General features: G+C 35.3%; 2 protein-coding genes across 2 annotated transcripts; one reads left to right on the top strand and one right to left on the bottom strand.

Annotated features, from left to right (window-relative positions):
- The first annotated feature begins 389 nt into the window (after positions 1 to 389).
- LOC121867210 lies at positions 390 to 8193 on the top strand. Its single transcript, XM_042367046.1, has 6 exons — positions 390 to 585; positions 1735 to 1880; positions 2126 to 2269; positions 3321 to 3535; positions 4251 to 4376; positions 4607 to 8193. The coding sequence occupies exons 1-6, from the start codon at positions 429 to 431 to the stop codon at positions 4764 to 4766; spliced, it is 948 nt and encodes a 315-aa protein (XP_042222980.1). The 5' UTR covers positions 390 to 428; the 3' UTR covers positions 4767 to 8193.
- A 565-nt stretch (positions 8194 to 8758) lies between these two features.
- Positions 8759 to 19960, bottom strand: LOC121867209 (propionyl-CoA carboxylase alpha chain, mitochondrial-like). The gene is made up of 16 exons (XM_042367045.1): positions 19828 to 19960; positions 18581 to 18775; positions 18319 to 18429; positions 16389 to 16557; positions 15640 to 15878; positions 14986 to 15080; positions 14422 to 14572; positions 13828 to 13897; positions 13482 to 13630; positions 12983 to 13127; positions 12633 to 12769; positions 12242 to 12421; positions 11351 to 11487; positions 10943 to 11024; positions 10650 to 10755; positions 8759 to 10518 (listed from the first exon to the last, which is right to left on the bottom strand). Exons 1-16 carry the CDS (start codon positions 19957 to 19959, stop codon positions 10403 to 10405), a joined length of 2214 nt encoding a protein of 737 aa, XP_042222979.1. The 5' UTR covers position 19960; the 3' UTR covers positions 8759 to 10402.
- Between the last annotated feature and the right edge of the window lie 703 nt (positions 19961 to 20663).

The raw sequence follows: 20663 nt of genomic DNA, 5'->3' as shown, positions 1-20663 counted from the left end.
CCAATGTTTACCTATTTCCCGCCTAAATCTAAATCTGTCTAATTTAAAGCCATTGTAACGAATTCGCTCCTGGTTGGATAGTTTGAGTACCTTTGTAATGTCCCCTTTGTTTAGCCCTGACTTCCATTTATACACTCTACTTCTCTCTTCATCTGAAGATTAACCACCCTAACGCTAATCCAAATTAACCCAACCTAACTCCATCCTCCAAATAGTATTAGGATGGTTTATCTTTACTAACACTAGTTACTAACAAATATCAACTTCCGTATAAGACTCAATTAAGGAAAAGAAATATATGATAAGTTAATGGTTCTTACCGCCATCTCTGGGTTAAATGTATAAGTGAGGTAGATGTTGCCAGAGAGTTAATGAAGGAGAGAAAGTTACCTGTGACTGACTCACCTCACAGCTGACACATAACAACAATGGCGGTAACAATTGTCACACCATGTCTGCTGTCTGTCATGTCCTTCCTGCTGCTTCTTTCGTGCCCCTTCACTATCGCCAAAGGCCTTGAAGTTATGAACGAGGAAGAAGTAAAAGAGCTTATAGCTGAAGAAAAATATGTCGTCATTCTTTTCAGTAAGTGTTGTTGAGTGGACAGATGCTACCGGCTTAAGTGACTCCATATTTTATTTGTATTATTTACTTATTGATTGATGATTGTATTTTTGGTTTGATTGTTTTATTATTTGTAACTTGATTGTTCTCTCTTGGGGTCCAGTGATAGTTACCCCCACGAGGTTAGTGCTACATACCTTGCACGTAGGTTAACTTAGCTTAGCTTAGATTTTTTCGGTGCATTTTGGAACTTTTTTCCTGGATTCTTACTGTATATACATGCACAACCAGGTGTAAACATGTATGACGATATTACTAATTTAAAAAATATTCTACGTATCTGTCTACTGTATATATCTTTGTAGGGATAATTCTCACACGTAACCGCTGTAGTATCAACTCTTACCTAACTCTCCTAGGATGAAATTGGCATTATATTAGGTAAGGTAGTTCGGTTAGGATATTATTTTGTTAATGATTTGCATAGAAAGTTCTGGGAAACATTTGGTTGTCAGCTTTGGAATTGATCGCTGGTAAGTGTGTGTACAGTTTAACATGTAGTCCACGCGTCGCCAGACCATACCGGGTATTTACTTTTAACGAAAAAAAAAAGGGAAAGTTGCAATTCTTTCAACTTTTTTTTTTTTTTTTGACAAATGAAAAGTAAGACACAGGTTTTCTTCAAAATTTGTACCTAAAGTGGCTACCTTCTAACAAGATAAATTTGTTAACTTTTATCATAAAATATATTATGTCAACATAGGGTAAGGTTAGGTAAGTACTTCTCATCTCTTATAGCAATCGCTGGAAGTGGTGGGTAGCTGGTTAGTGATTTTATGTAAATACAAATCTTGGCCATGGATGGTTGTGGAAGAAACATATTATTAATAGTGAGGAAAAATTATTGAAAATGAAAAGTACAAGAATTGCTGTTTCTGTAACCCCTTTGCAGTGTTCTCAACATATCGCAAAAATTGGCTTTAATGCAAAATTAGATATATTCCGTGTAAAATATTAAAATTGGATAAAAGAACATAGCAATTACAGTAATAAAAGGCCTGATAATAAAGTTTTTACTGAAGTTTAGTTTTAAGTTAGAAATTTTTATTTTTTTTTATAATTGATTGGTGTAGCATGTGTCAGGTTTAAAGATAATATATCCTTATTTAGGTGACAGCAGTGAGTGCACCGGGAAATGTGAAGAACTGGAGGCTACCCTGGAACTCATAAGAGAAGACATCGTTGAAGCACTTAATGCATGGGTAGTACGCACACACACTCCAGCTGTTGCTCAACAGTATGGATTGTCTGGAAAGGTGGGTGTCTCAGATATTTATTTGGGATGATGAAGTTTATACTGTATTTGGTTTCTGCTGTACACTTGTTGTAAAGGACGGACTATAAAATTTACTTTTTATGTATACTGTAGTATATATATATATATATATATATATATATATATATATATATATATATATATATATATATATATATATATATATATATATATATATATATATATATATATATATATTAATTTTTATTTATTTATTTTTTACAGAAAACGGGCACCGGTGTTATTTTTATACGAAATAAGATCCCGTTGCTGTACAGTGGACCCGCAGATGATGATGAGTTCATGTTGCATTACATAGTTACTAATCCAGACTCAGCAGTCCACCATCTAAGTGATGTCAACTTTGAGGTAACTTTCTTTTTTGTGGGTTTGGGAACCTTAACTTCATCAAAAACGTACTTTCTTTTGTGCTCATTACCAAGATACACTGTACTGTATCTGACTTAAGTTCATTTTGTCTATAAAATAACTGATCAGAAGTACAGTGGGGTATGCTATAACGAACGGATCCTACTACGAATATTCCTATAACGAACGGTTTTACCTATAAAATTGAGAATGCTATAACGAACGAAACTCCTACAACGAACATAATTTAATTTTTTACAGTGGGGTATGCTATAACGAACGGATCCTACTATGAATATTCCGATAACGAACGGTTTTACCTATAAAATTGAGAATGCTATAACAAACGAAACTCCTACAACGAACATAATTTAATTTTTTTTTTTCTAATTTATTGTTTTATTATTACAAATATTAATGATATTCTTTATTTCAGGGGTTTAGATGCATATTTATGCACTTTTTTACAATTTTTACAATTTTATATTATATTTTTCAGTGTTAAGTGGTTGTATTTGGGGGCCTGGAACAGATTAATCCTATAACAAACGAATGCTATAACGAACAAGGTTCTAGAACCAATTAGATTCGTTATAGCATACCCCACTGTAATGTAAATGGATCATAATCAAGAGATTTTGGTATATCAAAATTGATTAACGATTCAACCCAGGATGGCATTGTAAGGGGGGGGTGTCTTACATTATGAGAGGTATAGTACTAGCTACAAGTGATGGCCACAAAAGGGATTTCATGGTCACTTTTTAATTTTTGCCCCTTTAATATTCATTTAAAGTTGGGTTTCTGATGTTTCATTCATAGGATAATTAGAACTGTGTGGAGCTGTCTCAAAGGGACAAATAAATAAAGGACTAACCACCAATTTTTGCCATAAAAGACAAGTTTAAATCAAATGGTTGTTTTATAATACTGTACAGAGTACCTCTGTATTTAAGCTTATACTATATTTTGTTTATTTTATATAAATTTTAGATAAATAGAAGTTAAATTTGGTAGTGTGGTACAGTATTTTAAGTTCATCTTCCCACAGCACCTAACCCAGGCAGCATCTGGAGCCACAACTGGAGACTGGTTGGTGATGTTCACACGTGCAGATTGTGACAGCTGTACTAAGTTACAAGCAACTATTGAAGCTGTTGCTGCCAAGATGAGAAACCAAAAAAATGTGGCAGTTGTTAACCGTGACACTGATGGTGGTCAGACAACCCGAAGATTTGGCGTAAAAACCTTCCCTTCATTTCTTCTGTGAGTATGTGAAAAGGTTTGCAATTTTTACCACACACACACACACTTTCTCTCTGCTTCCATATCTTTTCAAACTTGTGGCATGAAATCCTTCACCAAAGGCATAAATAGCAGAAGGTCTGAACATAATAGCTACTTAAAAATTCTAATACAAGATCACTCAAAAAACAATAGAAATATGAAATACAGGTACATGAAAAGATCAGATTAATACACGACACAGAACACATGAATATCCTTACGGGCACGCTAACAATAATGTACAGTAGATTCATGAAGCACCCCAGAGGACAGGTGTTGGGGAAATTGTATAGTAATGGCTGCTGGCAACTCTTGGTCCTACAACATTACAGTATTGGTCCTCTTGGTACAGTGTGTGTGAACATCAGTGATGGTGGTTCATCAGGTAAATGTAGGTAAGTATTTCTTGTATAGTGCTTGTTTTAAGAAATTGTGTTAGCTATATATATATATATATATATATATATATATATATATATATATATATATATATATATATATATATATATATATATATATATATATATATATATATATATATATATATATATATATATATATATATATATATATATATTAGTACAATACCTGTATTTATGATGTAAGTTGATAAAAGTATAATTCAGTGGGAAAAAGTTTAATTTAACTTAAAACATTTTTCCAGCCTTTCTCGTTGCACTATTGTTTTTTTAAGGTTTCGTCAGGGTCGTCTCTACCGCTACAACTTACCTGGGGTTGATGCTGGTGCACTCACAGCGTTTACTCAAGAAGGCTTCAGAAATGCCCGCACAGAAGATATTCCACCCCCTAAGACACCATTGTAAGTTTCTCTCTCTCAAGGTAAATTACCTGATAAGTCTGGGAATCGGATCAGGGTTTACTGGTTCAGATAAACCTGACAAGGTCCAGATTATAAAGTTATCTGGGATATTGAAGTCGAAATCAATGAAGGTTTTATATACAGTACAGTATACATAATTCTGAAGTGCAAAGTATTAATATCTTTAGGAACACCATTTGAATGAATAACTAACTGTAATTTTTCCCCAGTGATGACTACACTGAGTGGTGTGCCGACTGGTTACGAGAAAACCCAAGTGCTATACATGGGGCTGCCGTCGTGTTTGTGGTGGTGGTTTTAATCTTTATAGGCTTCTCTTTGAGGAAGTCGTCAAGTACTTCCAAAAAGGAAAGTAAGAAGAAAAAGTAATATGTATATAGACACGGGCCATCTCCAGTCTTAGGCTCAAATTTTGTACATTAAATGAAAGTGTGTTTAACAAGTTTTTTATAACACTTTTTTATATTGATTGATAACTGTCTGAAAATATTTTCAGCTGTTGTGTAGGTTATCAAATTGTATGAGAACTATTGTGTTGCTACATGATCTTGGCCTCTGTTTATACTAGAGGAACTTATGCTAATTGTAGTTCCTAGCCACACTGACAGGACTGAACGACTCCTGTATTACTGTACTTGTACTAATACTGTAGTGTGGAGTTAAAACCCAAGTAACCCTCGACATTAGTGACTGGGTCTAACTTAAGATTGGGGTACAGTACCCCTTCTTTATATAACTAGTACCCCTAAAAGGAGTTCTTTGTACATGTTGTATGAGTATGTCAGACAGGCACAAGACATTTCATCAGCAGTGATGTGATGCCTTGTGAAGTATTTTTTCCACTTCTCATCAACAATTAAGAGGAACCCAGGAATCTTGTTAAATTTGCAAGATTCTCAAAATTTAGACCTAATCACAGCAGGTGGTGTCCCTTTTCTTCCAGTGTTACTTTCATTTCTTACGAGATCTATTTTTTCAATAGGTCATTGCTTCCCAGGATATAGGTTTGAATTAAAAAAATCATTGTTCTGAACAAGCATATCCAGTCCAGTCAGTATGATTATAACTGGAGGACTGATCCTGAAATCCCATCTCATACAAAGACTGGACTGGGTGACTGTGCACTCTGGTGGGGGATGTTAGTACGTTAGCACAAAGTGAGGGTTGGTTCAGTTTTCACAAGTGACAGGCAAGATGTACACTGCTGCAGTTGTACTTTGTGTAACAGCACATACTGTATATCTTAACATTTGAAGAGTTCTTGTTGTACAGTGTATGTATTCTTGGAGTAGGTCCAGCCACTATTGTCGAGAGCCTTCCTGGGTTCAACTCCATATATGTTTAAACAGTAATAACAAGTCTTCCAGTTGTCTTCAGTTATGAAATGGAATTTCACAATTATTCCTCTAGTTTTATAATTATTGTATTTTATTTTTGTTTAAAAAGGTTGAGGATTACATTAAACTGTAAATTTAGAAATTTTTTTTTAAGTAAAAAGGATTATCCAGACATCTTGAACTTATTTTGTAGAGTATTTGTGGTTACTAAATATAACACCAAAAAATATATGCAATGATGTTTTGTCTTCTTATATCCACATATTGTGTATCTTTATAGCACTTTCATAGAGGCTGCAAACCTTTGCCAGGTGGCTCCTGTTTTGGGTATCTAGGAGTTGATCTTATGACTGACTGACTCCCTCTCATGATCTATTGCCATAAAAGGAGTTTGGCAGCAATGTTTGCCCTGTACAGATCAGAGGCCCATAAAGTAGGCTATGTTTACATAGGCAGCACAAGCTACTATCACCATGCTGATTTCGGAGTTAATCCACCATTTTGTAATCGGTCCCAAGCTACCTACCAGAGAGAGCAGCCATCTCTATCTCCAAACTGCCTACAGTATTAATGTTAACCTTATTACCGAAACAAATTTATACTATATACAGAAAGAAGGCTCGACAATTACACATACATTCAGCTTGTTAACTAGTAATCTACTCCAAATGAATATTTTAATGTGTTCATTAGTCACAGAGCTGTTAATACTGAAAGCTCATGTTTTTCTTGTACTACAGTTAAGTTAGGGGTTTAATCCCCACCTTTATGTAATTTTGACCTCTTCTGGAAGGTGCATGTCTATTTAGTCCTTGGAAGAATTTAGGGGATCAACATGATCAGCTTTCTAGGGGACTTCTTAACAAGAGTTGCCTGGCAAGGCTGTCAGGTTAGAAATTCAAGATTATTCTTAATATCTTACACAGGAATATCCTGTGGCCAAGCAACTCTAATATCTTCCTTTAGTTTGTCAGTAGCCATTGGAAAACAATATAAACTATCTGGCATAAGTGCTGTCTAGGTAATTCCAGCTGATTTACAAACCTTTCTCAATGGGGGCAACCTTTGCATCCCACTCTCCCTTTTTATTATGGTAATAAAGGAGTTGGGCTATTGTAAGACCAGCCCCTTGGCTGCCAATTAGGTGGTCGTGTATTGACCTGAATCTCCAAAATGGCTTACTTATTAACTAGAGCTGTTGGCTAGATGTTGTGCTAGAAAAAAAAAAGGACTTCAGAATCTTCTTCTTTTTTGTCAGTAATTTAACTACCAAAGAGGTCACATATTTCTTTTTACTTCAGTTTGAATCCTTAGTTTTTGAAGAATTTATTATTTGAGGTTGTTCATAAATTGACAGGCACCTATGACATGTTACATGGCTATTGCCCTTTGCTAGGAAACAAACCAGGTTTAACTATCAGAAATTATAAATTTGAACTAATTTTATGACTTGGTTAACCTTCCCTATTACAACTTAAGTACCAAAGGGGTTTGTAGAAGGAACAGTTCACTATTTAAACTAGGAAGCAAAGTAAATAGACATGCAACTCAGTCATATTGCAGTTGTTGGGGACCAGACTTTTAAGCCCTAGTCTGGACTTCACACCGAGTCTCCGACATTCCATTTGGTACACAGATGTACCTTAAGTCTTTGTCTTTCGTTTTGAGAACTAGTAAAGTATTGGGCTAATTCATGCAATTCTCAGTGTTCATGGATTTGTGTACAGCTTTTGTCTTATAAGAGGTGAATAAATGTGCTAAACAACCTGACTAAGACCTCAGCCTGTGTTAGTTAAGAGGGACTGACATCACCTGACCTGGGTCAGAGAGAAAGGCAGGTGCTTAGCTGAGGAGGAGCATCATGTTCTTAAATTTTGTGTCCGTGATGGCCTGTAGTGGGGATCCTTTAGATCATTTATTCTGTTGGAAGTTTTGGAGCACTGCTGAAACTTATAATGAAGCTTTCCTACTTCATTGCTTCTGTACATATTGTGGGGATACTGAATGGTAAACTGTTCCTTTAAACTTAGTTGCAACTGGGAGACAAAATCCAGAACTCTTGGCTATAAATTCACCAGTCACCCAGTTCTGGGTTCTAACACAAAATGGGGGTTTCAAGATCAATCCATTTTTGTATGAAAATTGGGCAATCCATTTTTGTATGAGAATTGGTACGGATCAGTTGAATTCTGCATAAATTGTTTTAATATTTATAAAAGATGCTAACCTGTGAATTTATTGTTGTGGGTGTTGTCATAATTTACAGGATTTTGATATCTGAATCCTCGTTATTGGTCAAAAGAAGACTCTGTTAATCTTAATTTACATCAGACTCCTGCAGTTACTTTCATTGGTGTCCCTTGACTTTATTATTGTTTATGTACAGTTTTTCACATACCAATATAGGTAATGAACAACTATTGTGAATAATAGAAAATATATTTTAAAAATATTTTGTGTATACTGTATAATTATCCTTTCATTGTTAAACAGTTCTATTGTCTGTTATTTGTGAGGCAGGCCAGCTGTTCCCACCCTGTGGATTGGTGTTAAGAAAGGCATCCAGTCATAAAATTTTGCTTCAACATGCCTCATGGCAAACGGTCACCAGGGTTATGCCTATCCCGGTATCTACTGGCCTCGGGTATGGATTTTTCCCCAAAGTTACGTAAAGCTGACCACTAATGGCATTCACACTAACTAGTAGCCTTCTGTATACAGTACTTACCATCATGCCAGAAATCACAAAAATATTCAATAGTGAATATATTAAAAATGTACAAGTATGAGGTGAACCATGTGTCAGCTGCAATGAATACAAAGTAATAATGCTCTGTGAAATGGTGATAATTTAGCTAATCTAGATTAAAACCACGTACTCCATCTAGTTTCACCTGTATACTCAAATGGTAATTATGCACAATGTACACAAATTACTGTGTGGGTCCTGGTGGGGTAAAAAATAAATATTAGTTCTCGTTATTAGTTTTGCTGTGGACTTGGCAGGATACATAAACAATATACTGTAATCAGTTTTTCTCAAGGCATATAATACTGTACTACTGTAATAGAAAAACCACTTCAAACATTCACCACCCATTACAAAAAAAATAACCTTTGATATCTACTATGGTAATTAAGAATAAATTTCATCAACACTGAGATACAGTACAGTACCACCTTTACACCAGGGGCAGAGATATCATTATTGGTCCTAATAAGACAATGTTACAATTTCTCTATGTACAATTACTAATGGTAAATCCACTACCACAACATAACTAACCCTATTGTATTTGTTAAGAAAATAAATCATCAATTTTCTGAACATCCCATTAATCTACAAGCATAAATTAAATTGTACAATCACTAGAATGTATATTACTATTTCATTTAAATGATGAGACTAACAATAGCCCCATCATAAAACCCTTGGAAAATGGGACTGATCCATGATAACTATATGGTTCCTGTCTTGGCTGCTCTATGGACTTGTACTGTTTTTATCACTCATAAGATGCAGCACAGAGAAGCACACTGAACATCTCTCAAGCACTTAACAGTCTGGCATTACTCACTTGTTTCTTATCATCTTATGGTCTTCCTCTTTTCCTCTACTATCTACTGTCTTTCCTGTCTGGTTGCAGTACTGTATTCAAGTAGTGTTGGATGGGCTTTACAGACTTATTCTAGTGAACCTCAGGAATCTGTTTTAAACAATCTTTTTTATGCAAATGAATAATATTCTCATGTGCATTCAACTTAATCCATATATTTTCTTATACTGTATCTTCCAGAATGTTACTCATCCAAACTGCATTACAGTTCAGTCAAATTCAGATCTCAGTGTGTCAAAGCCAAAATCCAACATTACAGAACCTTTTAACATGATACTGTACTCAGCAATAATCCTCCCACAACATAAGTTTTAATATCAAACAACTTTTTCTCTCTCTCCAAGCAAGAGATTCTAGATATGACCATTACTCACAATACCTGTAGGGCTCCTTATGTAACACTATTAGTAAAATATGCTCCCAATAAGGCTAGTCATTACTTTTTACTGAAAAACCCTCGGCCAACACCCACAAAAGCCATACATTATTTCAGAATGAGTATTGCTTATACCTGTTGTTGGGTGTGTTAGTTACACCTAATTTGACACAATCCAAAATTAAGGAAACAGAATCAATAACAAAGATATTATGACTTTCTATCCCTCCACCTGCATCTAAGCATCACTTCAGTCTACTGTAATTAATAATACCTGTACTATAATTAAATGGCAAGTGTTATTGTTCCACCCCTTTATACCATACCATAATCTACTGAGGCCTCTGGGAGCACACAAGCCTTTGATGTACAATTTCCATAATGTAGAACCTCAGTACTGGCATTTACACTGACATTCAACTCTCTCTTAAATTCCAACTTTCTACTACCTTAAATCTCTTCACAAAAGACTCTGTGAGTCTTAAATCCAGTTTTTAAATCAATGGGTGATTTGTTACACAAAATAAGTTAATTTTTTATTTTCTACTGCTTAATGCACTTAAATCCAAAATTACAACTGGATTCTCCTCCTTTTGTTCCCAACACCTTTTCTTGTTCATTTATAACTATTGTACTGTACTTTTTTGTCACTGTGTGCTCTTTTAAAATACCTGTTTACTCCAGCTCAACTAAGACCTGTTCTTCTTCCACTGTTTCTCCTTCTTTCACATGAACTGCTTTAACTTTTCCAGTTGCTGCTGCTGAGAGAGAGTTCTGCATCTTCATTGCCTCTGTTGAGGAACAGTAAAAAGAATGGTTTAACAGTTGCTATTTTATACATTAAAAGTAAGGAAGAAGAGTTGTAAGTACAATGCAGACCTTGTACATTCAGAGTACATAATAAGTTGTGTACTGTACTCACCAATAACACAAACTTCTTGCCCCTCCGCTACCATATCACCCGGCACACATGCTATGGACTTCACTAGTCCTGGCATTGGAGACAAAACTTGTTTGCTTTGGTCCATCTATTAAATAAAAATATCATTAAGCATTAAATATTTAAGAGAAATTAAAATTTTAGTAATCGATTGACTTATAAAACCAGTACCACAAGCACATTATTTCTCCTTTAAAACTTTGTATTTCATCCTAAAACATTATGTCCAAAATCATGGTATTGTGGTATACTATACACCTGTATTTGTATCCTACCTTAGGCTTCTCAGGTATGAGGGACATGTAGCGATGGGCAGCTTCAGACAGAACCTGACTTTGGAATGCAGTGCCCTTGTACCTGTTGATTTAATAAAATGTATAAATAGAATACTACAAGTAAAACACACAGCAGAATAGTCTAATAACCAATTACCTTCACTACTGTAATGCTTCCATGATTAGAGACGAATTACAAGAATTTCCTTCTTGTTAAACCTGCAACTTTGTCTAATACAACTTGTGATTATGAGAAAGAAGGAAAATTAAACTACAGTACTGTACAGTAATTAGTTATGGAGAAAACAAGGCAGGATTAGAAGCAAGGAACATTCCGAAACAAACCTCAAATAACCAAACTGTAAATAACTTTTTTACCATAATTGAATACCAACTAAATTATATTACCTAATTCTGATTTCTCCTGCAGATCCAAGTTTGATAAGCTGTACAGTTTCCTGAGTTCCATCAATGTTTGCTTCAATAAGTGGAGATGCCAGGTCAAAACTGCCATTTACTGTTACAGTAACATTATCTGCAGTAACCTGGAATGATTATATACACAGTTTAAAATTTACCATCCTTAGCACTGAGAATATGTGAAGTTGCTCCAAATAGAATAATATAAAATTCATAAAAGTCTCAATAATAATATCAATTGGGACTTAATTTCAGTGTACAGTAGAGTATGTTGTAAGCTGGTATATCTTGTACAGTATATGATATTTAAAAGTTCTCATAAAGGACTTTGAGTTTCCTAAATCTGAACACTGAAGTGGATTGCAGTAAACAAATATATTATGTTCATAACAAAATTGTATAGGATAACTTGCTTATATAAAGACATACTGTAAAGTACAAGGTACCTGTATATATTACTTTTCTGTCTTTAAGCATATAAGCCTTTTCCTGAAATAATGCAGGAATAAGTTACAATACTAAGCTTAATTTATTATTAAAAATTCAACATTAGACACATAACCCCATGTATGTTTGTGCACTACAGTACAGTATTATAACACCATCATCAAAGGTCATTGTGGTCTTTAACCCCTTCACTATGAGACACCAGTTTTAATATTTCATTTAGCTAATGCCAAACAATTTCATTCAGCAGAGAAGGGACCCCTTACATAGGTGGTTAAGTATTGATGTGAAAGAAGGAGTCATAATGTGGTCCATCACTGACACTTACTACTTACTACTATATTCTGTACATGGAACAATATCTTAAGTTATCTATTATAAGCAAGCCCCACAGAAAGCACCACAAAACTTGAAACTTTGAAAGCAACTTACCTTGAAATTCCCATCAACAACTTCAACTGAACAAGGAACTTCTTTGTCAGCAAATTTAAGCACAATCTTCCATGTGGTCGGTGCTTTGCTGGTTCCTTTCACTCGAGAATCATTTATGAAGTTGCGGGATCTTAGCGCGTCCTTTATGTGGATGGAGGCAAGTAAAGCTGCCAAGTCTACCTGAAAATAAAATAATGGTAATAAATTTTAACACCAATACTGTAAGATACTGTAAAATATAAAAATGGAAACCCCACAAATCCAAATTATTTCAGCTTGTGATGGTCCAGGTAATTGAAAAGTCTGGATTAAAGTAAAATTCCCTTAAATTAGTTTATCCTAATTTAGATAACTGTACATTTCCTATGATAAAATAAGTAACCCACTGCACCTGCTCTTTTGCTGTTAGTTGCTTCCCCTTAAAACCATCTGGGTATACTTCTGGTAAATAATTGGTTGTAAGGTTACCAGCATTAAAACGGTCTTCTGTGAGAATGTCCCGTAGCAGTGGTATATTGTGGGTGACACCTGGCAAAGAAAATTCAAATAAACTTAAAATTAATTATTCAGATGAGGGCTGTATCCACTCTGCCACTGCAACTCTGTAATGCAAACCCTGGGATATATATATACAACCCTGTACTGTACTCCCCCTTTCATGTTTTTCATACCTCTGATATGTGGCAAATATAATGTACTCTTACAGCATCAAAGCCATAGTCTAAACCAACCATACTTTACCTCTAATAACATAAGCATCTAGAGCCTTGATGCTGTTTCTAATGGCTTCCTCTCTGTTTTCTCCATAACACACCAGTTTACAGATCATGGGATCATAGTATATGCTAATTTCACTTCCTTCTTCAATACCAGAGTCACATCTCACCTGAAATAAGTCAAAACATAATTCATAGTAGTATACAGACTGTGGGACACCAAAAATTAAATTTTATCACATCTTGTATTAGCCTCCTTGCCTGGGATAACTTCCACATTTATAGTGGGAACTGCATTGGATTGCATTGAACTCGAGTATTTTTTCATTTTAAATTCTCAGAATATACAATACATATACCCCCCCCAAAAAATTAAATTAATAAAAATAAATAAAAAATTAAATAAAAATAAATAAATAAAAATAACAATATGAACAATCCTTTGATGGACCATACAGTGTTTAATAATGCTTTACAAATATTAACATCTGGTAATAAATAAAAACTTAAGACATTGTAGATACTTTTGGTAAATGCAGAGGTTCTTGGTACTTGGAGAGACGACCGATGGATGGCAAGCCAAAGCTTTTGAAGGGATCCTCAGCGTACACTCTGCTCTCTATGGCCCACCCACGTATCTGGACGTCACTTTGGGAAATTTTCAAAGGGTGTCCTGAAAATTATGACAACAGATAAGTTATTCAAGCAATGATTCAATAAGATTACATCGGGAGTCTTAATACCACAATATTGCTCAGATATCATTAATAAGTGAACAAAGGGAAAATGCAAGAACAAATATACCCAGACAGTTGATTATTTAACCTAATCGGCTAAATCATCTACATAGACAGTTGTATAGTGCTGTACCTTTAGCTACCCGGATCATCTGATGAACAAGATCAACACCAGTGATACACTCTGTAATTGGATGTTCCACCTGAAAAGGGAAATAATTTTTTATAATGGAAAAAGGAAATACTATGTATTTATAGTTCACTATTTTCCTAGCAGGCATTTGTTGTAAGGAATGAGTGTGTCAGCATACACTAAAAGATTGTAAAATCTAATATTGTACAATATAACATGATAGAGAGGTGAACTGATTGGTGACTGGCAGAGGAGCGAGCATGACAGTCACAGAGTACAGAGGTGTGAGGTGAGGTGAAATGTTGGGTAATGTTGTCTGGGAGGCTGTCAAGTTCCTGAGTTGTATGTGTAGGTATTCCTTGGAGGTGATGTGAAGGCAGGGTACACCACCAAGGGGGTATTATTAAGTTACTATGTGAGAGGTTTGTACAGGTGGTAGTGGTGTAGGAATGTTAGTGGAGCAAATGGTGGAAATGGTTGGTAGTGCAGATGGTTGTTAATACAGATGAATGGTGGTGCAAATTTGGGATGAATTATAAAAGGGAATTATGAAACTATATCACAGTGAAAAAAGAAAACATTCAATAGACAAACCTGAAGCCGAGTATTCATCTCTAAAAAGTAAAAATTCTTCTTAGAGTCCACAAGGAATTCAACAGTTCCAGCTGATGAGTACCCAATTTGCTTGGCAAGAGCAACTGCTTGTTCTCCCATGGCTTTCCTTGTAGCCTCATCTAAGAACACACTGCAGTATAAAAATTTACATGAATATTCAAATCATCAAAAATTTAAAGGGTATCATTCAACTTTAATTACATACAAAAATAACATCCTTATATACCGAGTTACAGATACAAAAATTCCTCACAAAATCAAGACTATTGCTAAATGTTTAGGCAGATGGCCTAAAAATGATATGAGGAACCCTTGTTTTCACTCTGTATATCATCAAACTAATGGGACCAACTTTAGTAATTCAATGATGAAATGAACAGTTATGTTAAATTATTAACTAGGATCAAGGTAACAATTTTCTTATTACCAGATAAATGAAGATATTAACCAGAGCCACTGTAATCGAGTCTCCAGACCTAGTTAGCCAAATCAGTCACTCTTAAAAATACTGAGTCACACACCACACGATATTGAGTTCCTTACCTGGGGGCCTCTTCAATCACCTTTTGATTGCGGCGCTGAATGGAACACTCTCGCTCGTTCAAGTAAATGGCATTGCCGTGCTTGTCACCTAAAACCTGCAAAAAATAGTTGGAGTGTAATAAAGTAGGAATGTCAACATATCACCCAGATTATCTGTAAGAAACACAAGGATATATGTAATTTTTAGCTTATTATTCTTATATGACCCTATCAAACACAGCAGGTTTTCTCTGAGTACGCCAATTTCCTCCTATATTAACACTGAACAATAAAGGTCGAAACAAAATATTCCACCCATCATTCCTTAAAAATCAGTAAGACAATATTGATCAAGCAGATGTTTGAGGATCTTGTCGAGCGTGTCTCAAAAATTTTTCCAAATAACATCTCATCTATTAATCCTGTTAAGACACCAGTACTGTAAGATCACTAAAAGATGTTTTAGTACAAGTAACACAACCTTCTCCACCTTCAGACAAGTACTGTTGTAAATTTTGAAGTAGAAGTGAATCTAAAAAGTTCATGAAACATTTCTTAGGAATAAATCTTGCTTCCTGGGACAGATCAAAAGTAGTACTATACCAACTCTTCTAAAAAAAACAAACACTGAAAATTCATTAAAATCAAATACTGTACTAAAAAACACATTCTTACTTGGATTTCTATGTGCCTGGGATTGTCTACAAACTTCTCGACCAGTATTCTATCGTCCCCAAAGCTTGACGCAGCCTCTTGTGTGGACAGTTTAAAGCCCTCTCTTGCTTCATTATCATTCCAGGCAATCCTCATCCCCTTGCCGCCGCCCCCAGCAGAGGCCTTGATCATCACCGGGTATCCAACGTCATTGCTAATTTGTACACAATCTTCAGCGTCCTTCACAATTCCGTCAAATCCTGAAGAAAACAAATATAAAAATAAATAAATACATAACAGAAACTACTTTATATGATTAAAAGTCACCTCAAACACTTTTTTCAGTGTTATTTATTCCCTACTAGAAATAAGCATCTGATGGTTTTGTCAGCTCTCTTTGGTCAAATTGCCTTACTGTTTACTGTTATTATACATCTACACTGTTTAGATACATTGGAAATTGTATACCTGTGTTGTCTATACTAATGCTGATCTGTACACCTGCATAGTCTATATACATACAATGCATGCCAAAGTAAGAGTAAACTGGTATGATAACTTTGCTCAAAAAATATTATCATCATCATTATAACATAGATAAAGCATTACCCATATGAAAAATTACTCACATTATAATTCTGCAGCAGCATTCTGCCTGAAGTGTGACATCAACCACAACACAGGCAAAGAATTAACAATGAGACCAATACTATAAGTTGCATTAGTTGGTAAAAGCCCAATCCAAAATTAAATACAGTACTGTACAATACCTGGAATAGTATTAACACCAGCTGCCATAGCGAGTCTCTTTGATTCTAGCTTGTCACCCATCCCAGTGATAGCATTGGCATTTGGACCAATAAAGGAAACACCAACATCTTCTAACTTTTGTACAAACTCTGCATTTTCACTGAGGAAGCCATATCCTGGGTGGACAGCCTATGGAGAAAATACTGTATGAGATTTATATTAAGGTTAATAAATACATTACTGTAGTACACTGAACATTGAACAGTACAGTAAGAAATATCCAGTCATCTGAAAAGGATTATTAGATGATATAAGAAAAGAATCCCTATCAATGTGAAAGTTCTCTGCTGGATGTGACCAAAGAGCAATGGTCGAAAGGGCATTAATATTCTGATTAGACAGGCTTTTCCAGTAATACTGTACTGGTTCACAGCTGCCTGACCAAGTTACCATGAGCACCAGTATGCCCTTGAATGTCCAAGAATCCTATTCCAGAATTCTTCAAGTAATTAATTAATCTACCACCTGCTGTCAGGACACAATAGCATTATGTGAGGAAAATTCCAGTGAGCCCCAACTTATATCCTTGAACAGTGCTTCCTATATCCCTTGCTCATCCTCAAACCAGAAATTTTCTCCTACAGTCTAGACAGTCATCTGCTTAACAACATACTCTCTCAAAGAACAGGCTGAGTTACTTGTAATGTGAGACTATGTTCTACCTTTGAGAAGATGTGGATAAGGTCAGTGACAAATGACTGCCAGTTAACCTGGCACCTGCATCACTAACACATCTGAAATATGTATTTTAACACGAAACAAATAATAGGCTAGAATGCACCTCATTAAGAAATATAATGCACAGTTGTGTGGTGCAGCCATAAAACTCCCCAATTACTGTATACAGGCTGTTAGCATAACTTAGGTCTATTATAAAGCAAGAGTTATCCAGAAAATAACCTGCTTCAAGCAAGGAGATAGCTAGACCTAGGCTTTTTACTGGAAAATTTAGTATAGCTGATGATAGGCAAGGGAGGCTTAGAATGAGATGCACAAGCTGCTGTATTAAAAAAACTCATTTACCTCACATAATTAAGTGATGACTTTTGCCTCCCAGAGATAGGGTTGCAGTGATGGCGAACAACTGGGACTGCTGCATATTCATTTGCACCCACTGATTTTCTAATCGCTGTTTGAGCTGGCCTATGGTTTAACTTTAATGGATGTGTGACTGCCTATGCCAAGATAGAAACCTAGTTCAAGGAAATGAACTAGGGCTTCCAGTTTCCTCATTAGGACAGTAAAATTATACTTTTCCAGTACACCAAACAAATTTGTTGTTTTTCTAAACTTACAAAAAAATCTTTGTACTGTTCCTTGAAATTTGAGTGTATAATAGTTTTTGGGCTTGAGAAATACAATCAGAAAATTTTAATACTAATCTCAAGCAATGTTGACATCCATCATAGATTCAATTCTGATATACACTTGTAAGTCCATCCACCTAACCTTCTGCTGGAAACAAGACAGTCATCTGTTAAGACAATAATGAAGAGGAAAAAAGAAATAGTTGGTAATCACAGCTAACCAACACATGCATGGAAAATGGCTGTAAAATGGTGATGGTGATGATTTAGTCCTGGTGACATTGGCTACTATTGAGATCACTACCACAACACACAAAACTCAGGGAGTGTGGTAACAGAGGAAGCATAAGTGAATGTTAGGAATTTTACTCTTGACACATGTTTCAACCTCACAGTCTTCCCCACAAATTCCAAATGTCTGCTTGCACTTCCTTTCCTAACACACTTCCATCTGTCCAAATGAATCATATACAGTACTGTACATAAAAAAAAGTACATAAAAATAAGTCAAATTTACCCCTCATACACAATGTACTTCATACAGGTACTTATTGTGTATTTATACAGAGGGGATAAAATATACCTGAGTCCCAGTCTCCTTGATGGCTTCCATTATTCTATCCATTCGTAGATAAGAATCACGAGCTTGGGCTGTACCTACACATACTGCTTCATCTGCTAACTTAACATGAGGCTGTGGGGTAAACACCATACAATTATAATTCACTTCAATTAAACTTATAAAAAATTCTTACTTTTATTCAGCTCTCTTATGTAAGTCACACTAAAAATTATCAACAAATATCACTAAATCCTGATACGGCAGTGTATAAAAAAATTCTTACAGCATTCGAATCTACGTCAGAATGAATAGCGACTGTTTTGATGCCCATCTTCTTGGCTGTTTTGATCACTCGACAGGCAATCTCTCCTCGATTGGCGATCAAAATCTTGTCAAAAGTGGGTTCCTTAAAATCAATGGGATCTGTCATGTACATTGAGGAGAATCTTGCTGCAGACAAACAAAGACTTCTCTGTCCCTGAAAGAGAATAATTAAGCTATGACACAATAAATTGATACAGGAGTACAGGAGTTAAATAAAGGTTATAACAAAGAACAGATCAACTGCCTGAGTGGCTAGAAAGCTGGTGGGGGCAAAAGGTGTGACGGGGGTGGGGGGAGATATAACTCGTTAAAAAGTTCAAACATGAAGGTCTATATAACTGAAGGTAAGGAATATTTACCTTCTAACACATACAATATTAATTTTCTCTCCACCTTTACTTTTAAGTTAAAATAGTTGTTGTCGATGGTTCCTCACTAAAATCAGACATATTTAAGTGATAATTTTCTTTTTTAATTTGGTGGATATGTTCAACATATGGCTTCAGCTCATGACACAGAACCATCACTAAACTATAGCATATCTCATTTCTGTACGAACAAATCATTGAAATTTTAAGTAAAATCAGTAATACTGTATCTATGTTCAGGCATGAACAACCATGCTGACTGTTGCCAGGATTTAAACACCAACATCATGATGGTGATGATTTTCTCTTGATATTTCTGTGAATATTCCTGTAATTCTATCTAAACACACACATGGAAACTATTCCTCCTAACTTGAGCTCTGATCCTCAGTACAGTAAAAGACATTAGATTAATCAGTGTGAAATTAAATGATATGTTTCCAAAGAATAAATCAAGCCAGTTCCCTGTCAGGTCTTCCTCTGTACCCTGAGTGTTGTTAATACTTGTATACTGCAGTGATATTCTGCAACACGACTTACATTTTCAAGTTATCATGAGTTTCCTTACTCCTCACCAACGACGAACATTCAGTACAATTTCCCTTAAGGCAATGTAGGTATTATCTTGCTGTACTAATTCTACAACTCTGTCAAAAATTTTGATGTAATGGAAATAGTTAAATACGTATAATAAAACCTTTATGAACCAAGATAGGGTGAAATAAGCCGGGTCCCGGTCCTCTTTTAAACGTTGCTTAATTTCATATTGTTGTCAATTACCAAAGAAGTAATAGTATTTACTTATATTTAATCCCATTAAATTTGGCATGTTACTTACATTTTTGCCATATGCGAGGAAAGAAGCCTTCAGTAAATGAGAATAAACCCGACCTAGTGCGGACGCAGCCATGTTTACCCTCATCAGCTGGTGCACTGAGTGGCTGGTCCCGAGCTGTATCGTACCACACATGGGGGAGTTGTCGTGCTTCTCCAGTCATACACCCTCACCCCCTCACCCTCTCAGTTTTTTCCCGCCAAGGCCCATATGACAAATAAGCTACCCGTTTGGACAGACGTTTTTGTTTTGACCTTTATTGTGCAGTGTTAGTACAGGTGGAGACTGGGGAACCTGGATGGGTTATTTGATAGTCTATAAGTAACCCCAAAAGATGTTACTCAATCAAGGGATCACAGCTCAAGGTTGAAGAAGCCAAAAATCCATAAAATTGTGGAGGCAAACTTTTTCGGAGTAAGAATTGTAAACTTTGGAACAATCTGCCAGAGTGTTGTGACGGCACTGAGTGTGAGCTGTTTCAAGACCCAACATAGATACATTCTTCAGCTAACGAGCAGTGGTGAAGAGGATAAAAGGAAAAGTAAGTGTTCATATCTGTGGATGGATTTATATAAAATTTGAGCACTTTATTTAGGCTCATCCAATAGTGTTCCCATTAACCTCTTTAAAACCTAAGATCGTTATCATAATTTCCTGGTTGGTTGAGTTACTATATATATATATATATATATATATATATATATATATATATATATATATATATATATATATATATATATATATATATATATATATATATATATATATATATATATATACACACACACACAAAATACACCAAAATACCACCGTTGCATAATGAAAGTGGGAACTAAGAA

This window comes from Homarus americanus, unplaced genomic scaffold, assembly GCF_018991925.1.
Source record: "Homarus americanus isolate GMGI-L3 unplaced genomic scaffold, GMGI_Hamer_2.0 scaffold6317, whole genome shotgun sequence".
Lineage (NCBI taxonomy): Eukaryota > Metazoa > Arthropoda > Malacostraca > Decapoda > Nephropidae > Homarus > Homarus americanus.
This window is presented reverse-complemented; position numbering and strand designations above follow the sequence as displayed.